The sequence below is a fragment of the Otolemur garnettii genome, unplaced genomic scaffold (assembly GCF_000181295.1).
Source record: "Otolemur garnettii isolate 467f Iridium unplaced genomic scaffold, OtoGar3 scaffold00010, whole genome shotgun sequence".
Lineage (NCBI taxonomy): Eukaryota > Metazoa > Chordata > Mammalia > Primates > Galagidae > Otolemur > Otolemur garnettii.
In genome coordinates this window covers 22,366,478-22,388,336 of record NW_003852405.1, presented here as the reverse complement: position 1 = coordinate 22,388,336, position 21,859 = coordinate 22,366,478, and the positions used below count along the sequence as shown (strand labels likewise).

The 21,859-nt window shown below is 46.1% G+C and overlaps 1 protein-coding gene across 1 annotated transcript; it reads left to right on the top strand.

Moving 5' to 3' along the window:
• The first annotated feature begins 432 nt into the window (after positions 1–432).
• CYR61 (cysteine rich angiogenic inducer 61) lies at positions 433–3,349 on the top strand. The gene is made up of 5 exons (XM_003784184.3): positions 433–704; positions 1,037–1,250; positions 1,600–1,962; positions 2,087–2,295; positions 2,402–3,349. The coding sequence occupies exons 1-5, from the start codon at positions 642–644 to the stop codon at positions 2,702–2,704; spliced, it is 1,152 nt and encodes a 383-aa protein (XP_003784232.1). The 5' UTR covers positions 433–641; the 3' UTR covers positions 2,705–3,349.
• The last annotated feature ends 18,510 nt before the right edge of the window (positions 3,350–21,859 follow it).

The following is a 21,859-nucleotide window of genomic DNA, read 5'->3' as shown; positions in this document are numbered from 1 at the left end:
TGCAAGCAGCTCGCTGCTTTCCCGGGCGAGGGCTTCCGTGACTGCCCGATCAACTCGCATCACCAAACAAAACGACTTTTGTTCCTCCCTCTCAGGTCCTCCCATCTTCCCAGTCCAGGCGAAGTTCTGTACTGCCCCCTCCACCATCCCCCGCGACCCTTCAACCACCGTCACCACCAACAGGCCCCAAAGAGCCCTCCCCAACAGAAGTCGTTATTTAAGGTTGAAAAAACGGACTGTTTTCTTGACGGGTCTGGGACCCGGGGGAAAAAAAAAAGGTGCATTGGAGCCAGGGGAGGCGCTTGGCAGCAGCCCGCGCCAACTAGCATTCCTGAGATGTTTGAGAATTCTGGAACGCGCAGACAGAGCCGACGTCACTGCAACACGCGGCTCCTCCAGGTCTTATAAAAGGCGGGCTCCGGGCGCCTGGGCAGACCGCGAGCGAGAGCGCCCCCGAGCAGCACCCGTACCCTCCGCGCCTCCTCGGCAGGGACCTCGAGTAAAGGACGCCCGCCGCCCTCCCGCCTTCGCCCTGCCCACCGCACCGCCGCTGCGACCCAGCCGATCGGGCCCGTCCGCTGCTCCCCAGCTCGTTGGCGCCTTTGCAGCTGCGCTCGCCCCGGCTCCTCCTGCGCGCCACAATGAGCCTCCTCGCGGCCAGGGCGCTCGCCTTCGCCGTCATCCTTCTCCACTTGACCAAGCTGGTGAGTTGGACTCCTCTTCTGCTACCGCTTCCCCATCCGATCTACGGTATGGTTCCTTCCCCTCGTCCCAGATTGCCAGTGGCAGGAAAAGCTAAACTAAAAAGTTCGGGGCCGTCTGGGGGTGGGTGGGTGGGTTATCTGCTGCTTTAAGCGCCCCCTGAAGACGTGTCGGGGGCCTCTTGGTGAGCGCAGCCGCGCGGGGTGGCGGGTCTGGACGGGCTCAGAGGCTCCCCCATCTACAGTGTCAGAGACCCCAGGGCCTTCCCCGGGCAGCCGCGGCGCCTCTCCTGCGCACCGCGCCGGGTCTCACACGTCCTTTCTCCCCCTTCCAGACGCTCTCCTCCTGCCCCGCTGCCTGCCACTGCCCCCTGGAGGCGCCCAAGTGCGCGCCGGGAGTCGGGCTGGTTCGGGACGGCTGCGGCTGCTGTAAGGTCTGCGCCAAGCAGCTCAACGAGGACTGCAGCAAAACGCAGCCCTGCGACCACACCAAGGGGCTGGAATGCAATTTTGGCGCCAGCTCCACCGCTCCGAAGGGGATCTGCAGAGGTAAGATGCTTGTGGTTTGGCCCCTTAAAAAAAAATACTAGTCCCCATAGTCCAGAAGTTTAGTAATTTTGAGACCATGTATGGTGATGCTTTGTTGTTGGTAGCTTGGCAGAAAGGCACATGATTTCAGCAGTCTGGAATGCAATTCAGTGTGTCTGGGCCCAACGAGAGCGCATACGGAAAAGTGATTCCTGACTAAGTTATTGTTCTGGTCTGGAGTCTCCGGGGAATTGTAGGGAACTTTACCATAAATTGAATTTAACAGCAGAAAATATGTATGAGTTTCAGGCTGTGGTTCAGAATCTTAACTTTATCCTCTTCTTCCATTCTCTTCTGGTGATCTTTGCAGCTCAATCAGAGGGCAGACCCTGTGAATATAACTCCAGAATCTACCAGAATGGGGAAAGCTTCCAGCCAAACTGTAAACATCAGTGCACATGTATTGATGGCGCCGTGGGCTGCATTCCTCTGTGTCCCCAAGAACTGTCTCTCCCCAATTTGGGCTGTCCCAACCCCCGGCTGGTGAAAGTCACCGGACAGTGCTGTGAGGAATGGGTCTGTGATGAGGATGGTGTCCAGGACCCCATGGATGTGGACGACGAGGACGGCCTCCTGGGCAAAGGGCTGGGATTGGATGCCTCAGAGATGGAGTTAACGAGAAACAATGAATTAATTGCAGTTGGAAAAGGCGGCTCGCTAAAGCGGCTCCCTGGTAAGTGAGTCCTTAAGATACCTTACGCAAATGCATTACTAGCTTGAAACCTTACAGAAATCAGTACTTGAATCTGTGTGTCAGCACGCCTCTGAGAAGTCTTCCCTCTTGTTCGTCTCCCCAGTTTTTGGAATGGAGCCTCGAATCCTATACAACCCTTTGCATGGCCAGAAATGTATCGTCCAAACAACTTCGTGGTCGCAGTGCTCAAAGACCTGCGGAACTGGTATCTCCACACGCGTTACCAATGACAACCCCGAATGCCGCCTGGTGAAAGAAACCCGGATCTGCGAGGTTCGGCCTTGTGGACAGCCAGTGTACAGCAGCCTGAAAGTAAGTTCCTCCAGGGACGGGTGTAGCCTGGGCCCTGCAGGTGGGCGGGATGTGAACCTGTCAGTGAAGAGAATCCCTAACCTTCCTTCTCTCCTCTTCCTTACAGAAGGGGAAAAAATGCAGCAAGACCAAGAAATCCTCCGAACCGGTCAGGTTTACTTACGCTGGCTGTTCCAGCGTAAAGAAATACCGTCCCAAGTACTGCGGTTCCTGCGTGGACGGCCGATGCTGCTCGCCCCAGCAGACCAGGACCGTGAAGATGCGGTTCCGCTGCGAAGACGGCGAGACGTTTTCCAAGAACGTCATGATGATCCAGTCGTGCAAATGCAACTTCAACTGCCCGCACGCCAACGAGGCGGCCTTTCCCTTCTACAGGCTGTTCAATGACATTCACAAATTTAGGGACTAAACGCTACCTGGGTTTCCAGTGCATGGGAGGACAAACAGGGGAGAAGAGTGTCAGAGTCCCGGAGACGTGGGTGGGGCGGTGTGGGCCGGGGGACTCATTGTAGAATGGGTGCCTTGCTCATTCCTGAGTAGTGGTAAGGAGTCTGGAAACTGCCCAGGGTGCATCGCGGACACCGAGGCAGCCGCGACTGGAGAATACTTCGCTTCATAGTACTGGAGCACATGTTACTGCTTCATTTTGGAGCTTGTAGTGTTGATGACTTTCTGTTTTCTGTTTGTAAATTATTTGCTAAGTGTATTTTTCTTTAGGCTTTTTGTTTTCCTTTGGGTTCTACAGTTGTAAAAGGTAATCAGATTAGTTGGACAGGTAAAGCTTTCATTTGTCTTTAGACAGAACTAGGAGGGCACTCCATTCCTTCCTGAAGGGGACACTCTGTGAGTGTCTGTGAGAGGCAGCTATCTGCACTCTAAACTGCAAACAGAAATCAGGTGTTTTACGAGTGAATGTTTTTATTTATCAAAATGTAGCTTTGGGGAGGGAGGGGAAATGTAATACTGGAATAATTTGTAAATGATTTTAATTTTATATTCAGTGAAAAGAATTTATTTATGGAATTAATCATTTAATAAAGAAATATTTACCTAATATCTGAGTGTATGCCCTTCAGTATTTTTAGAGACCTTCCAGAGTCCTTGGTAACAATCTAGCTCATGTATTCAATCACTCAAACAGAATTGACTGGGTGCCTACTATGTGTCAGGAATTATTCTAATTGCTTTATTGGGATATAGCAGTGAACTAAGGTATAACAATAAGACAATAATTGATTTTATGTATTCAGTAGAGGAAAATGCTTAATCTTTTTTAAAAATGTGTATTGAACAGTAGGCGTTTGTGTGAACGACAAGGATTCTGAAGATAAAGCTGTGATTAAAAAAAATAATGCCTTATTTTCATAGCTATTCAAAGCTTAAGGGTCTCTATCACTGTGTGAGATGGGTATAGTAGAGTCATTTATCATTTTAATCACCAGATTACTGTGCAACTCAATTCAGTTGAGAGAAACCCCTGAATGAAAATAGGCTGCCCACATCTAAGCCCATGGGCAAGATTGAGTATGGTTGGAAAATGTATTATAGAATGCCCCTTGTTTATAACTTTACATTTTCCCAATATCATTTGTAAACATTAGAAGAACTACTCAAAAGTTCTGCTCTCGGCTGATATCCGAGAAAAAATCCGGGTCTATAGGAGTCAGTTTGTTTTCACTAAGTAAGCCTGAAGCATGACTTGTGTTTTAATCCTAATATGCCGGTGATTAGGTAAACACGCTGTTAAATGCAAAGGAATGCAAAGAATTTCAAGTACTTTTCCAATAGCGTGAGGACCAAGCAACCCCATCCCCCTTTCCTTTTTATAATATACGTTATATTGATGGGGGAGGGAGCAGTTACATAGACTTGGCTGTCCAGAAGGTCAAAGGCTAGACAGAGAGCATTCCTAAAAGAAAGGGACCCGAATCATCGGTCCAGAAGAGGTTGAGAAGGCTGCATCAATGTTTGTAAAAAATGTTGGTAGCCTGTTTGAGAAGAATCTACATCTTTAGAAAGCGCTGACAATAAACCTTTTATAGAGAGAAGTTTTCCTTTCATCGTCAATCTTGGCTGTTGTTCAAATCCATAGTGAAATATTTCAGTCTGCACTTAGTTAAAGAGAGTACTTGAATTTTTAGGCACAAGAGAAAGTGCTTTAAAAAGGGGGGTAGGGGAAGACAGCTTCTGGGGTCCTGAAAGGGATTTTTCAAAATAGTTAGTAGAGTTAATAATGATGCCTTAATGACGACCTACCAAAAAATACCTCCTAAGCATCCGTGTTAAAGCCTTACTGAAATGCACAAAGGTTACTATAAACGTGCTAGTAAACTCCATAGACAAAAGCCTTCACTCTTCTGATTTTGGCTTGCCTGAAATATTATAACTTGTGCCTTCTGAATAGTCAGTTTTTCTTGCTTGAGGCATTCAAATGTTAAGGTATTTGAGAATTTATACAGCACCTGGCCCAGTCTGGGATGCAGTTAAACTTACCACTGCCATATAGCATGTGAAACGTAATAAAGGTGTGAGATTTTTTTGTGGAATAATCTTGTTGAACAGACATTTAAATCCAGAGGCTAGATTTACACGTTCCCAAGTACCAGTCCCGAGGTATTGCCCTCTGAGACCGGAGCCCAACAAATTGCTTTTTAGGCAGAAATCAAGGAGGAATATTTTATAGATCCTTTCCGTGTGGGCAGGTAATAATTGTCCAGATAAGCCCAAATGTGAAACAAAACCCAGCATGGATTTTTGGGTCATTAATCTCAACCTAGTAACACAACGAGGATGATGTGAAAGTGCCAATTCTACTTACAATAAGAAAGCTCAGTAAAGAAGGTGAACAGAGGCAAATTATGTCTATTTTATTTGGTTAGAGAAAAAACTGAAGAAATTAAAAGTAGTTGAAAACGAAATTACGATATTTAGAACATATAAGCCTTACCTACTAAATTCCTGAACTGAGGTCTGCCCACTTCAAATATAAAGAAAACAAAAATCATGCATATGTAAATAAAAGTTATAAACTCTCCTTATAATATACATAAACCCCCCACATACACACACACACTACACACACATGCAGTAAAGACTTTGTGGTGTTCTCACTTTTCAATCCAAAGATCCTGGTGGTCTTGAGCTTTTTTTTTTGATGTAGATGTTAGAACTGAGAGTTATAAGGTGATCTTAGAATCTTAGGCATTTAGTGAATTTTAAGAAGTATTTTATGAGACTTTTAGCTGCACAGTAAGTAGTTTCGTGCTAACAATTTTTCATATGAATGTGGGTGCTGCCCATGCTACAAAAAGATACAACTGAGTTAAAACTAGCAAAGCATGTTTTGGAGTTACTTTTCCATTAGAAGAAACAGATTTGATTTGTTTATAGCTCCTTCCCCCAGGCTTCTGGCACTATTTGAAAGATAGCTGGCTCAGCAGGGCACCCATAGCTCAGTGAGTAGAGTGCCACCTGAGCCTGCACAGGGACTGCTAAACAACAATGACAACTGCAACCAAAAAATAGCCAGGCGTTGTGGTGGGCACCTGTAGTTCCACCGACTAAGGAGGCTGAGGCAAGAGAATCACTTAAGCCCAAGAATTAGAGGTTACTGTGAGCTGTGATGCCACAGCACTCTACCAAGGACAGTAAGACTGCCTCCAAAAAAATAAAAATAAAAAATAAAATGAAAGTTAGCTGGGCAATGGCAACAGATCTATACCATGATGGCACAGAGCAAAGCTGTGTCCTGGGCGGAAGGGCAGGTGATACAGCAGAACGAGTCACAGACTATTAAAGACACGTCTTCTAGCACCAGCTCTGCCATTAATTCACTAGGTGCCTCTGGGTAATTTTCTGGATCATTCTCTCAAGTGGCAAAATGGAAAAACAGCTTCCGGCAGTTTTGTCATTAAAAAAAATTTGCTTTTTTCCTACCTTCTCTTTGGTACCTTGACTCTCATACCTTAAAAACTTTGTCTCCTCAAGTAACGGAATGTGTAAAGTGAAAACTTCTCAAGTCTTTCCGTGCCAAACGCACTCACTTCTATAAAGTCTTTGAAAATGTCATGTTGCTAGACCCTCTTTAAAGCAAAGCCCATTTTGAAGCATGACAATGACGTATGTGCCCTGTGACTAGATCAAATGTATTGTGCTTTACTTTATTGGTGGTGGGAAAGACTCAAGTTATAAAATGCAGCTCAATGAATATTCAGATGCATTTATTAGAGCTTAGTGCCCATATATTCTGCTCACACATTCTTCTGAATCCACCCCTTCCTCATCTTCAGTGCAACTCCCAACAGAGGCCACCATACATCTTGCCTGAATTGCTGGGTGACCTCCTCTCTTGCCACACATTGTATTTTCCAAAGGTGGCTGCAACCGTGTCTCCCAGCCCACATGCCTTTCTGCAGTGAGACCCTGCTGCTCACCCATCAATAAATGGGGGTCTACTATTCCCCTCTTGAATTGGGTGAGCTCTTTGACTGCTTTGGACAATGAAGGTAAAGGAAGAAATGCAATGAGGGCCCAATTCCAAGTGGGGGACTGGTGAGGAACTCCTACTTCCTTTCTCGGAAGTGAGCTCTCAAGTAAGTGTAACTACCCTGAGACCAGCAGGCTGCGGGAAGCCCCAGCCACATGGATAGGTCCTAAAAATGAGCTTCCACACGGAGAAAGGGAAAGGCCCAGGAGCCCTGGGGCATTGTGAGTGAAGAAACCATCTTGGAAGTGAATCCTCCAACTCAGCCGCCCCGGCTGCTGTTTTGTGTACCCAAGATCAACTGCCCAGTTAAATCCTTCCCGTAGTTCCTGACCCATAAAGTCGTGAGCAAACTAATATGGCACTTGTAACTTGGGGGTGTTGTTACACAGCAATAGATAACCAATATTTCATTGGTTTCCCTTCTTGCCCTCCGATGAACCATTTTCCTTATAGGACTCCTTAAAAATGTCAATCAGAATATATCCATCCTTGGCTTAAAGGCCCCCAATTGCTCTTGGGAGAAGATTCAGTTTCTTACTTGGCACATAGATCCTAGAATCGGCCTCCTTCGTCCTCAATCATGATACTTCCACGCCTTTTCCTCTCCCTTAAAAAGCCAGCCAAGTCCCCCCCAGGCCTTTGCACTGGCCGTTCCTCTGCCTTCAATGCCCCTTTCCCTGTTTCGCTGCCTTCCTGACGTGCAGGTCTCAGAATCAACGCCACCTTTTTAGGGATCTTCCCTCACCACCCAGTCTAACGTCTGGTAGTTCAACACATCAGGAAGTTTTATTTCCCTCACAGCACTTAGCACTGTCTGTTACTTTCTGGTTTATTTATTAGGTCTCCTCCTTCTAGAATCAGCTCTATGACAGTGGAGGTTTTCGTCTGTCTTTTTCTCCACTATAAAAACACCACTTGACACTGTGCTTAGCGCGAAGTAGGTGCTAATTTACAGAATCAAAGTTGTCCTGGGCTGACACTAGGTTAAAGGCACCCCTCACAGGCACAATGTCTCCTTCCCCTTCCCCTTGGACTTTCCTCCTGCCAGCTGTTAATCATTCATTGACCCTTTCCAGCATTCCTATGCCCAGATCCTGGTACCACTGTGTTCCAGGCACAGTGCTATGCAGTGGGTCAAGCAGCAGGGTTCATTTACTTTGTGGTAAGGGAGGCATACACCCAAGCAAAAATGAGTTAAGGTTATTGTTCAGTCGCGAGTAACAGAAAACCCAAGGCATAACAACATTAGTAACATAGAAGATTATTTCTCCCTTCTGTGGAAATGCGGGTTGGCAGTGCAGGGCTGACATGTGCCCCCTGGTTTCAGAGACTAAAGCTCTGCTGTCTTGTTGCTTCCCGCTAAGTGGCCTCTGTTCCCTGGACAGCTTCACGGCACATGGCCTCACAAGCTGCAGGGAAGGCTAGGAGATGTTTTTATTTCCTCAAAATGTATGCAGCAGAAAATCAGAGACCGGCCACCACAGAAGGGAGAACTGATACCGGGAGACAGCTAGTAGTCAGGATCACACAACCGAAAATATGCTGTAACAGGTGTAACAAGGCACGGAGGAGGATGCAGAGAGTTACCAGAGGCCTGGTTCTTCCTGGAAGAGTCATCACCTTAGCTGTGTTTTTAAAGATAAGTTGGAAGCTATTTAAAAGCCTTGGTATTCCAGTTGAAAGTTTCTGAAATAACCAATGATAATTTGCTCATTTCAATCATAAAGAGAAATCAAAGACACTTGTATACCTGGTTTTGGAGTCTTTGAAGGCCATTAATATATATCATGTAATGGTTACTTATATTAGAGTTTTCCAGAGAAACAGAATCTCTTTTTTTTTTTTTTTTTTTTTTGAGACAGAGCCTCAAGCTGTCCCCCTGGGTAGAGTGCCGTGGCATCACAGCTCACAGCAACCTCCAACTCCTGGGCTCAAGCGAGTCTCCTGCCTCAGCCTCCGAAGTAGCTGGGACCATAGGCACCCACCACAATGCCTGGCTATTTTTTGATTGCAGCCGTCATTGTTGTTTTGGCTGGCCCACGCTGGATTCGAACCCACCACCTTAGGTGTATGTGGCTGGTGCCTTAGCCACTGGAGCCACAGGCACCAAGCTGAGAAACAGAATCTCAAATAAAGATATAGACAGACAGACAGTAGACAGACAGAGAGAGAGACACATAGAGATAGGTAGATTGATTTATTTTAGAAACAGAGAGAGATACATAGATAGATTGATAGAGATTGATAGATTGATTTATTTTAAGGAATTGTCTCATGTAATCATGTGTGCTGGCAAGTCTAAACTCCTGAAAGCTGCAAATTCAAATAAGATGTAAATCTTAAGGTCAGGCCAGGTGGGCTGGAAACTCAAGCAGAACTTCAATGATGTATGGTCAGATTCCTTCTTCTTTGGAAAACCTGTCTTTGCTCTTAGGCTTCAACTGATTGGATGAAGGCCACTTACTGTGTTTCCCTGAAAACAAGACACTGTCTTATATTTATTTTTTCCTTAAGAAGACACACTAGGGCTTATTTTCAGGGGATGTCTTTCTCTCCGCACCGAAATGCATGGCATGGCTAGGCAGCGTACCATCACTAGGTCTTATTATTGGGGTAGGGCTTGTATTTAACAAATGCATAGAAATCCTGCTAGGGCTTATTTTTTGGGTAGGTCTTATTTGGGGGGAAACACAGTATATAGTAGAACCTCTGTAGTTAACCACCTCCTTAAATTGACCACCTCCTTAAGCTGACCACATTTTCATACTGGTACTGGACATGTACCACATGTACTCAATGGAAGTTCTTTATGTTGACCACTTTGCTACAGTCCCTTGGGCAGTCAACTTACAAAAGTTTTACTGGGTGAATTGCTTTACTTATTCTATTCATTCACATGTTCCCCACATGTAAAAAATCCTATCACAGCAGTATCTAGACTGTTCTTAGATTAAACAAATGGGCACCATAGCCTAGCCAAGTTAACCCATAAAATTAACCATCATAGTACCTGTCCAGTGTAACATTCTGGGGGGAAAAACTCTTGGCTGCGTTCTAACCTAGAATAAATTTAAGCAGAGTCCAAAAAAGCAACAGCTTTTCTCATTATACCAGGATTCCCCAGGCCTGACATTATGCTGTTATATGTGGGAAAGGGAAGAGCTCCAGCATTTATTTTGCTTTGACCAGATTTGGAGGATACCTCAAGAAAGCTCCTAGGCCACTGACCCCAAGATACATATAAAACCAGCAGGAGCTGCTCACCCCTCAGTCAGGGTGGCTATGAAGGAGATGCTCAAAGAGCTCCAGAGAGGGGCCTTCTTCAAGGCTGTCTGGCTGTGGCAGGCTAGAGGCCCTCATGTGCACACATCCCAAGACAGAGAATTATTGCTCCTTCCTCCGGCCCTTCGTGCAAATCTCCACTGTAGTAATGACATCACCACACTTTGACTGGTTGACTGGCTATTTCCCCACCAGATTTTAAACTCCCTGAAGAGTTTTGTCAATGAATGTGTACCAAGAATGGGTTGGAAGGAATTTGAGAGCTGTCCTGCAGCACCTCCCAATCCAGGAAGGTTATTCCACACTGCCACCTCGGGGCAGAGGGCCCAAGCTGGTGGCTTCAGTGGAATTTGGCCAATGAACATGTTTTCTTCAGCCTCTGTAGGGTTTATAAGACTGGATGGTTGCCAATACTTGAAAACTTGGAAATACGAAGAAAAGTTTGAATTTCTGACTTCTTTTGAAAAATTTAAACATAAGGGTAATTTCTACAGGGCAGGAGCCGAGTTGCAGCTTTCCCCTTAAGGGTGGGTGCTCTGTAGTTCCCGGGCATAGAGATTGATGGAGAACAGATGTGTGTGTGTGCGCGTAGTGGGAGGAATTAAAGGGCAGGAAGAGACGGTCATTACAAGTCCAGGTTCTTGCCTCGGTAGGACGACTCATGCCTGCAATCCTAGCATTTTGTGAGGCCAAGGCAAGAGAATCACTTGAGGCCAGGAGTTCAAAGACCAGCCTGAGCAACAACAAAACCCTTCTCTACAAAAAATAGAAAACTTAGCTAGGTATGGTGGTGTGTGCCTGTAGTCCCAGCTACGTGGGAGGCTGAGGCAGGAGGATCGCTTGAAACCAGGAGTTTAAGGCTGTAGTGAGTTATGAAGACGCTACTGTACTCTAGGTGACAGAGCAAGACCCTGACTCAAAAAAAAAAAAAAGTCCACATTTTTTTCTAAAGAAGGCACAACCTAGACCACCTCTTTTATTATGGAAGTGTGTAGAAAAACAACACTAGGCATGGAAATGCTATTACAAACCAAGGAAAGAATAGACAGCTTCAAATCGCTGTACAGCTGTAAACATGCGCCACCCCCCGGCCTCCTTCTACCATTCCAGTCTGTGTATTCTGGTGGAGAGGTGTCCCTATTCCATTTATAATACCACATCCCATTTTCCAAATGACACTGGATAAGTTAATCAAAGATACTCTACTGAATTTAACCATCTATTTTTGTAGTAACCAAAGAGACTTCCCAGGGAAACTGTGGCAGATTGCCAGGAGGATTGCTCTAAAAATATTTTTAAATGACTCAAAATCTTTCCTTTGAGTGCTATCAAATACATAATATTTTTTTCAGAGGCACTCAACAAACTCCAGAGAGATGGAAGACTCTACTCTGGAGTTACTGTTACTTAGCCAGGAGCAGAGTGGAAGGTGGACCTCAGAGGATTTATTCTCTGAGCTTATTCCTGACAAAGGCATTTGGGGCCCAGGAAGGCACTTGAATCACAGGGAGGTCTGGCTATGAGACAGGTTCTTGGTGTCAATGTGGCTCCTGGGAAGATTTCCACACCTTTCTCCAGCAAAAGGAGAGTGGTTTGACAGGGTAAAAATTTGGACCTTCTGTTAAGGAGATTCATTGGTTAAAATAATGGAGCTCATCCATGGTTACAGTTTGAATTCTGGGCTCATAAACAAACTTCTAACGAGGTCCCTCTTGTATTCCAAAAGAGTTTGTTCTTGGAAAGGAGCCCATGTCTTTAGTTGACCTCTTGCATTTAACATAAAACTTGGCCATTTAAAATGTTCTCTTTAGACTGGTGTGGTGGCTCATGCCTGTAATCCCAGCACTCAGGGAGCCCCAGGCAGGAGAAATACTTGAGGTCAGGAATTTAGACCATAAGACCAACCTGAGCAAGAAAGAGACTCCTGTTTCTACTACAAAGAGAAAAAAATCAGCCAGGCACGTGTAGTCCCAGATACTTGGGAGGTAGAGGCAGGAGGATCACTCAAGCCCAGGAGTTTATGGTTGCTGTGAGCTTCTGTGACACTTCTGCACTCTAGCCAGAGTGACAAGAGCAAGACTCTGTCTCAAATAAATAAGTAAACGAATAAATAAAATGTTTTCTTTCATGTTTCAGGTTTTTTGTTGTTTTGCCTTTACAAAAAGAAGACAAACTTACACAAAAATGTCAAGAATGGAAGTCTCTAAACATCCCCCCACCACACACACACACAAGCACACAGACACATGAGCACAGGGAGCAGCTAAGTGCATAGTGTATATTCTTGTAGACTTTGGGGTGGGCCTAACCTGGTAGTTACTAATACATATAAATAAAAAGATTAGAATATGCAGAGGGCTTTACATTTGCTATACCTTGAACGTCATCTAATGTTGGTACCTTTAGTTCTCACTTAGCCTTTGTAATGGCTTCACAGCCTTTCATTCTATTATTGATGTGCCAAAATTTATTAGATACTATACTTGGTGTGGTCGACACTGGTGGATGTCCACCCAGAAGCCATGCCTCCAATTCTTTGACTCCTTGGTAGCACAGCCCTAATTTTGTCTGGGTGTCCTCCCTCTGACAGGTTCAGGGAAGGCAATCCCCTGTCTCCACTCTCTCTCCCAAGGATTACATTGAGACTGGCTTAAGTCAGCAGGAAGTCTCATTTTCTTATTAATGATTGGTTGTGATTTAATCTTGACCAATGATACTACAGGGCAAATCTTCTGGGAGGGAGGGAAAGCATCCGAGAAAGGTATCCTTGATACCACATAGGGGCCAGGAGAGGACATGCCTTTCTTCTTGTTGAACATCACCTGTCTTGGTCCCAGGAATCAGGTGTCATTGATGCATTGGAGGTGGTGGAGCTGAAAGGTGGAGAGCTTCTGGATCTCCAAAGAGATCACGGAGCTGCTTATTCACCCAGCTCTGGACTCAACTGACATCCAGATCTCTTGTCTGGGTGATAATAACCCCCTATTGCTTAAGCTAGTTTGGTTATTCTGTTACTTGCTGCCAAAAACCATCCTAACTGATACACTTGACTTTTTTCTCTGTCTATGAACTTTATATATAATCTAATGACAGCTTCTTCCAAAGGAGAAGTATTTTTAGAGGTGAATGAATAAACAAACAAATATTTGGCAGGAATAGAATTTTTTCACTCATTATTCTGACAGCTACTGAGTATAGCACATGACATGCCGTGGCCCAGCAAGACGCTGTGGCCAAACAAGGAAATACTAAGACATGGTCCCTGGTCCTTGAGACACACAGCATAAATAGCCATACGTAGAAATTGTTCAGGTTTGCTGTAACAGTACCGGAGTATCTAGTAATATGAAAATCTAGAACAGTGATTTTCAACCCGTGTACCATGACACACTGGTGTGCCATGAGAGGACCTGAGGTGTGCCGAGAAAAAATTTTAAAGGTCATTAATTATTTTTGAAAGTTCAAAGCACAGTAAGTATATGCTTTTTAAAAAACTCTTATTAAAAATCAACAGTGTGTCACAGAAATTTAACTATACTTTCGAGTGTGCCATGAGATAAAAATGGTTGAAAAACACTGGCATAGAGGGTAGTCAGGGAAATCTTTACAGAAGACAAAACATCTGGACTGGGTCTTTAAGGATGAACAGGAGTTTGTTATTTGAGGTTACCTTTAAAATCAGAAAATGGCACAGTATCTGAAGCCTGCTCTCAAAGTCAGCAACTTTATAGCCTCAGGCAAGACTTGAATAGAAAAACTATTTTTGCATCTTGTTTTTTTATGGCAAGAAGAAAAACAGTCCTCAGCAGGGACCATGGGAGATGTGCCCTGGTGACAGGGAGGGGCCTGTGTCTTCCATTACCTCTGGAAATCCCCCAGCTGCACAGTAACAGAGCAGCCAACCTGCAGTGGTGAGTTAGCACCAGCCCCACCAGACACGAGCTGCACCCACTCGAGTGCAGCCAGCCCACCACACTGTCAGGACACTGGTGCGGTCTGCTATTCCCACACGGCAGCGCCAATATGACAGGTTGGTTTGGGGCAGACAGGAACCAGCCAGGGTATGATAGGTGAGTCACCCAAGGCAGCCCCAGTGACTCCTTGGACCCAGTGGCAAAGGCAAAAAACCAAGAGAGAAGAGGTGTGGATCACTTGGTTACTGTCACCTGACACTCCTGTGTTTGTGCCACAAACAGATTCCTACAGGAGGCCAGCCCCCAACAGCTTCCGGTTCCTCCTGGACAGGGCTCCTGCTTACCACTAGGTAGCTTCCTTGTCCAAGATTTTAATGCCTGTGGTAATGTGACACGTAAACAAGAGGCCACAGGAGCAGCTCCACTCTGGCTCCTTAAATCTCACCCATTCCTCCAGAGGAGAAAAACATCATAACTGCCCTCACAATTGAAGCAAATGTCAAGAGAAGCTCTATCTAAATAGCCTGTGTCTTTACATTCTGAACAGGCAAGAATGATAGAGTAATTCATAGTCTCTCTAGACTGTTTTAATGACGCGTGAGTTAAAGGATTTGGATCGTACGACTGTGCCCATAGACTTGGTCTAACCCTGTCCACGTAGCCACATGTTCTCCTGAGAACACACTGAATCCCCACGGTCACTCTCAGTGTCTGCCTGGAAGCTGAGCGTTCTCTCTATGCTCTCCTGGAGGCCAGGTCCCTTGGCCAGCCATGTAAACATGGCCATTTGAATAAACAGAACATGGCAGTGGTTCAGAGCAGCAGCGGGAGCCACCGCTTTTTTGGGTGAGGATTGATGAAGCCAAAAAAAGAAAGAGAAGAAATCCCCTGTAACATTAGACGGATTGGAAGAATTGTTTCTGAATTCTGGACAAGAAGATTAGCAGTCATATTGCCCTCTTCTTTATAATAAATTTTTGGCCTCGGTCGTAGAAATTCATTCATTCATTCATTTATCTTATATTCATTCAATATTAGAGAAATATTCCTCTGAATATTTCTATCTACACCTCTAAGTGTGTGAGTGTGCACCTACCCAAACACACTTGCACAAAGAGTTGATATTCCTGCTATGGGTCAGGTTCCATTCATAACAGGGCCTGGAAGCTACAGATGCCCAGAGACTCGCCATCTGGGAGTCAGAGTCATTACCAATTTCATTATGTCACAGCTGAAGGGCTGCTGCCTGGGCCTCTTTCTGCGACTTTGCTTTCTGCTACTTTGGCCTATATGAAGGGGAATCAGAGCTAAGCCACCACCATTTCCCACTCCCCAGCTTCCCTGGATAAGTATGGAAACCGGACCTTATTTAAGTTTATGACACATATTTTATGCTCAGGGAAACCCATGAGGTGTCTTCACAGAGGACCAATTTTGTCCTTCAAACGTGAAATCCCTTTTGGAGTCCTGTATAATTAAACCATTACAGTTGCCTCTCCAGATCTGTGGGTTCTCCATCCATGGATTCAACCCCCTTGTATTGAAAATATGGATGAAAAAATGGATGGTTTGATATACATTGAACATGTACAGACTTCTTTTTCTTATAGCATTCCCTAGACAATGCAGTAAAACAACTATTTACATACCACTTACATTGTATTATGAGTAATCTAGAGGTGATTTAAGGTATACAGGAGGATGCCCATAGTTTATGTGGAAATTTTACATCATTTTATGTAAAGGAATAAGCATCCTTGGATTTTGGTATCCTTGATGGAGGGGAATGGTCCTGGCACTAATCCCCTATTAGCCATTTTTTATAGCCTATTTCGTCTGTGCAAAGACACTGATAATTCCAAGATATGTTATCATTTCACATACCTGTAAGAAAACCCAGCCAATTAAACTATGGCATGTCATTTGCAATAAGAGGCATTTTGACATCAGAACTGTCAAAGGGTTTAAAGAAAAAGAGGGATACTTTCTAGAATTGGTGAAATCCAGCCAGGGGCTTGTCTCTCTGGCTGGACTGAGTTCCTACAGTGCAGGAGCACACCTTCTAGTCTTGTGGGCTTTGCTGCATGGACAGCGCAGGAAGTCACAGTGACATGCTCTTGAATGAATGAATGAGTCAGTAGGTGCTAGGAATTCTGTGTTCTCCCAACAGGAAAGTGCAATAGGCCATCTACCAGCCTGTTCACGTAGAGGCAGGAAGGTCCGTGTTCTTTCTATCCCCCCTACTGCTGAAAAAACCAGACTGACTGGGGCTGGCCTGCCTGGGGCACCTGGAGAGGGGCTTCTGACCCACGTCTCCTCCAGCACTGGAAGTGGCTCGACCCCTGCTCCCCTTAAAGCCTGGCCTGCCAGCTGCTGGCCAGACACTCCGCGATGCCCGGCTCCCTGGGGGCTTATTTATGCTTCTCCTGAAAGCCGGTGTGTAATATCAAACTCCTGAAAATAAAATCATGGATTAAGCGGACTGTGAGAGCTGCCTGTTTCAGAGAACCTGCTGGTAAGTTCTCTTACAAAGTCCCTAACCAGCCCCAGATTTATCTATTTTATAAATTTGGATTTTGGGGTATCCTGTTCCCTTAGAACAAGGCATGCCCTTCTACTGAGTTTCCCCACAGTAGAGTCTTTGTGCTGGGTCACTGGGGTGAAGGGTTTTGCCATGACCAGCCTCTTTCCCTTGAGGGTTCCTGGGCTGCTCAGGCCCCAGTTAGACTGAACCCCTCCCCCCAGGTGCCAGGGCTTCCCTGTGGTGAAGGGAGCAAAGGAAAACCACATTTGACTTTGTTCCATTTACTTTAGCATGATGTTATTTCTGATCGGAGATGCATTCCAACTCTGGAGAGATGGACCCCAGAGATAAGGCAGGCATGCACCCGCACGGGACAGAGCGTAGGTGGGCATGCCATGCGTGTGGAGGGGGAGGGAGGGCACATCACACGCTTGACGGTTGGGTACTGAGCGCCCGGAGCATCCAGCTTCTGTGCCACCTCTTTCAGGGACTGGGGTGATGCCCAGGACCCAGGCTCTGGCCTAGAGTTGCCCACACTCCCGCTACAGTGATCTGTGTGGCATGCACTGGTGCAGGTCTGAGGGCCCTGTACTGGGAGAGTTGGGGAAGGTTTTACACAGGGTAGAATCTGGAAGCTGGTCTTATGAGAAAAGGAAAGAGGGAAAAGCAACCAGGGAGTGGGTGGCATGTGCAGAGACACAAGTGTACAAAAGCACAGGGCACCCAGGGAGCAGTCCCAGGGCATCCTGCAGCCTCCACCTTTATTCCACTGGGAGCGAGGACAGTGAGCTGGAAGGCTGCTCTTGCCTGGCCTGTAATGGCAAAGACTCCAGGGAATCCTCAGCTTGACCCCCCAGCTCTGCTTCCCGCAAACCTCCGAGCCTGCATTCCCTCTCTAGTCCTGCTGCAGCCCCCTCCCAACACCCTTGAACAGAGCTTTGCCCTCTAGTTTTGCAGATTAGAGAGTGAGGGAAGCCAGAGAGGACCAGTTAGGAGTACTGAGGACAATCCTGGGACAAGGCTGTCATACCCAACAGAAATGCCGGATGACTTCGTTCCCTGGTCCTTCTTTAGTCATCACCAGCTTCAAGTGCTGCATGCCCCTACTGGCCTGGCCTGCCCTCCACATCTGCCCCCAGGGCGTGATAATCCCCAGAAACTACAAGTTCTCATGACCCCTTCAGAGTGGTGAGAGACATCAGAGGCTGTGGCTGCGTCTCTCTGAGGCTTCAGTTCTCACATCCCTAATCTCTGGGCTCAGGCTCTGGGCTAACTTCTCCAGACCACAGCCAACGCCCCGACAGCATCTGTGGACAATTCTCCCACTTGCTTTTGGCACTCTGGAGATGAATTTAATCCTCCTTCACATGTCATATCTAAGATCTCTAAATTCGCTTTCCTCCTGCCCCCCTCCACTTGCAACCTTTTTTCTCTTTTTTAGAATAAACACAGCAGCTACAGTTACTCCTCACATGATCTGGTCTCAGACTTTTCATTCCTCGGGTTGCTTGCTTCCAAGTACACCTCCATTTGCCAAGGTTGCTTTAAAAGTGGGACACTGTTAGGTTAAAAGAATCTTCCAGATCTTCCTTGAGTCCAAGTGCAGCAAGTCTATCTGCTCTGTAAGGACCCTGAAGTGTACCTTTGTTTGCAGCCCTCTCATAAGTGTACTGCCCTCTCTTCTGAACTGTGATCAATCACTCTCATGGACCCCTGACCCCCTACTCAAGTGCAGATGTAAGTTTCAGAGTGCAACACCAAATGGGACAATGGGTCATCATTTTCTCGGTCTTCCTAACCTCCGACACAAAACCTGGTAACTAGCAGACATTAGATACCTACCTGTAAGGTCCATCAACCACTGCATTCGTTCAGGGAAAGTGGGGTAGGCTTGTGTTTAGTTTCTTAGCAGTCTGTCAATGTGTATGGTTAACTGCAATATCCTGGTCCACTTTATATGACCTTCTATAAGGAGAATCTGTCACTTCTACCTGTATTATTGACTTTCCTTACTGTAAATTTAGGACTTGGCACTTCTGTAACAAACCCTTTCAAAATGTGGTGGCTTGAAACAACAGTTTATTACATGTCACAATTTTCTTGCTTGACAAGGTTCGGCTGTGTGGTTGCTTATGAGATTACTCACTCACCTGGGAGCCTGGCTGGGGCTGGAACGTTCCAAATGACTTTTCAGCCTTTGGGGGTCTCTCTTCTTGTGGGTTCTTATTATTCACTATTCTAGCCAAGGTGCTGGCTTCTAAGAGTGACTATTCCAAGGGGACGAGTCCCAAAGTTATAAGTGCCTACTAAGACTCTGCACTCGATCTTAGCCAAAGGGCCAAGAAGCTATCCCTCGCAAGGCTTTGATTGCTCCAAACTTACTAACGCCGGCACCGATGTGGGAGGGAACTTTGTGACCTCCTGTCCACTGGTAGGTGTGGTTCATTGGAGGCCACCAGTGTTACAGTCCACCACATTCATCTTTATCAGATTTCACTGTTGCACTTTTGGGAGGGAATATTTTTTGCTCATATCTTTACAAAATTCAAATTTTTCTCAATGGGCAAGCCCCCAATGATGACAATGATGATATGTATTATTTACTGCATGCCAGGTTGTTCTTTACATATTTAGGATTCATGCAAAAATCCCAAGGACAGAATTCTTGTTCTCATTTGAGAGATAAGGAAAGTGAGATTCAGAAAACATCAGTAAGTCTTTCAAAGTCTCATAGCTTAAGGCAAAATTTCAACTTAGGCCTCTTTAATTCCAAAGACTTTTTCTTTTTTTTCTTTCATTTTATTTATTTATTTTTTTACTGTACCTACCATATTATATCTCAGAGTCTGCACTTTTGACTCAGAGAAACATATATATATAATTGTCTAAAGAAAAAAGCATTTTTCAAATTCTAATACGAATTAAAATGCAAAATAACTTTTCTTTCTCTGGAGTTCTTTTAAATGTTTACATCTTATTTAGTTCTAGGGTATTCTGGTTTCTTTTGCTTCCCTTCAGTAGAGAAACAGCCCTAAGGTATGGATCATACAGTGGGGCTATGGTGTTTAAATATCTGAATGAAGGTTCTGATAAGCCTTTATATACACAGCTACAGGGAAGGGTGCCCCTACAAAAAAGCTGGGTCTGAACTTGAAGTCAATCTTAACTTCATCTATACTGTCTGGATTGCCAGCCTAATTGGCCTCCAAGTAGAGAACTATGCTTTTTTCTTTATCTACTCTTGGTAAATTATTAAAGGGCTCTTCTGCCCAGAGGGAGATCATTAACTACCTGGGAGGCAGCAGAAAGCACCTGGGCGGGTGCAGCAAGGTGAACGGGGCAGCTCTGGGTAGGATGGCAGGACGGAGCTTCCTCAGGCTGTCCCCACTGGTCAGTCAGCATGAGGGAAAGGCCACCTCTGGGTAGGGGTGGGGGGAGGGGGCAGAGCTATCTGGCAAGGATAGAGGCAAAGATGGGGTGGAGGAGGAATGCCTCCCTGTCCAGCCCACAAACAAGTTTCCAACTCATCCCGTGTTACTACTACCATTCACCTGACTGAATGTGCACCGTATGTCCTGTATTAACCCGTGTTCCCTGCTTCCTCTCTCGGAGGGAGAAACTACGGGGTGATGGCCCTTTCACCTGAGGAAGTAGAGGCCAGGGCAAGGCCCAGGTTGGTCACTGCAGAAATGTTATGTGGATGACACAGGATAACAAGCGTTGACCAGGAGTCATAGCCTGCAAGCTCACCTCTTCATGGCATAAGTGAGGTTACATGACATGGCCAAGGCCAATGGCTTCCTCAGTGCCAGAGACAGGGCTAGAAGCCACACCTCCCACTCCCAGGGCAAGGCTTTTTCCTTGGCATTAGAATGCTGCCCACCTCAGTAGCTTTAATGAGTCTATTGGGCAGAGAGTTGAAAGCACTTTTCTCCAGGAGTCAGGATACCTGGGGGGGATCTAAACTTTGGCCTTTAGTCCAATAACCCACAGCCTAGTTAGTTTCACTTCCTCATCTGCCTTTCACTTGTTTCCTCTGGAGAGTGGTACAACTATTGGAGAATTCTCATGCCTGTGAATCTGCTCTCTGTTCTTCAATCTACAAAATGGGAACATGGGCTCCAGGTGTAACCTCTCACTCCTACCCCGCTCAAGGATTCCTCTCTGAGAACAGTGCCCGGGGTTAAAAGTTCCTGTACTTTAGGTCACCTTGTGCGGGAGAGGTGCATCAACACAAATCACTCTAATTCAAGAGGAATGCCAGCTGTGGGAGGATTCCTGGTCAAGGCCAGAGATGGAACTAGCACCCACATCTCCTACCCGTGGGACAGGACTTGATCCTTGACCTTGGAGCTGCTGCCAGCCTCAGTAGGTTTACAGAGCCTATCGGGTAGACATGTTGAAAGCAGTTTTTCTCTAGGGAGTTTAGGCGAGAGTGAGGCACGTGCAAAGCCCTACAGAGCCCAGACCACACAGCCCCATCTGCCTGGAGTGGTCAGGGGTGTGGACATATTAGCTGAGCCCTGGAGGACCAAGTGACAAGGGCTCAAGCAAAAGTAGAGGAAATAGCCCCAGCAAAACTGAGGAGGGACTCTGGGCAGGCCTGGGACTTCCTTCGGCCCCTCGCTCTGTGCGCAGGAACCAGGCACAGAAGGAAGCACAGCTGAGCGGAGCCTCTGTCCTCACGTTCTTCCTGCAGCAGCAGCGGCGGGGCCTCCCCAGGACAGTCTGCAACAGGTTCCTATTGTCTGAGGTCACTGAGCCTCCCGAAAGTATTCCAGGAATGTGGAGCCCTGACTCACTCTCTTCCTTGAGTTCACAGTCTGAAGTTCATAAAACCGCTTTCCCCTTTAGTCATTCTTATTCAAACATCAGCCCACATGCTTCACAGATGGAGCTGGCAGGAGGAATCTGGGGACACATTTTTTTGCTCAGGATGTGAAAGTAGATGAGGAGTTAAGAAGATCAAGGAACAGTCATTCACCAAGAGCCAGGGCCCCTTTGGAGAATGGCTGGCCTGCTCAGAGAACAGAGGCCACCAGCAGGAAGGGAAAGCTGTGGAAGCCAGCCTCGCTGTGCCTCAGTTTCCTCATTTGCAAACAGAGACAGTAACTATGCCTGCTGCAGAGACTTGTGCTGAGGAGTGAGTCCATCCACATTCAGCAGTTAGAATACCTCCTGCCACACAATGTGCACTCAATAAATAAATAAAAACTAAGCTAGAGTTTATTTTTTTGAGACAGAGTCTCACTATGTCACTCTTAGTAGAGTGCTGTGACATCACAGCTCACAGCAACCTCCAACTCTTGGGCTTAAGTGATTCTCTTGCCTCAGCCTCCCGAGTAGCTGGGACTATAG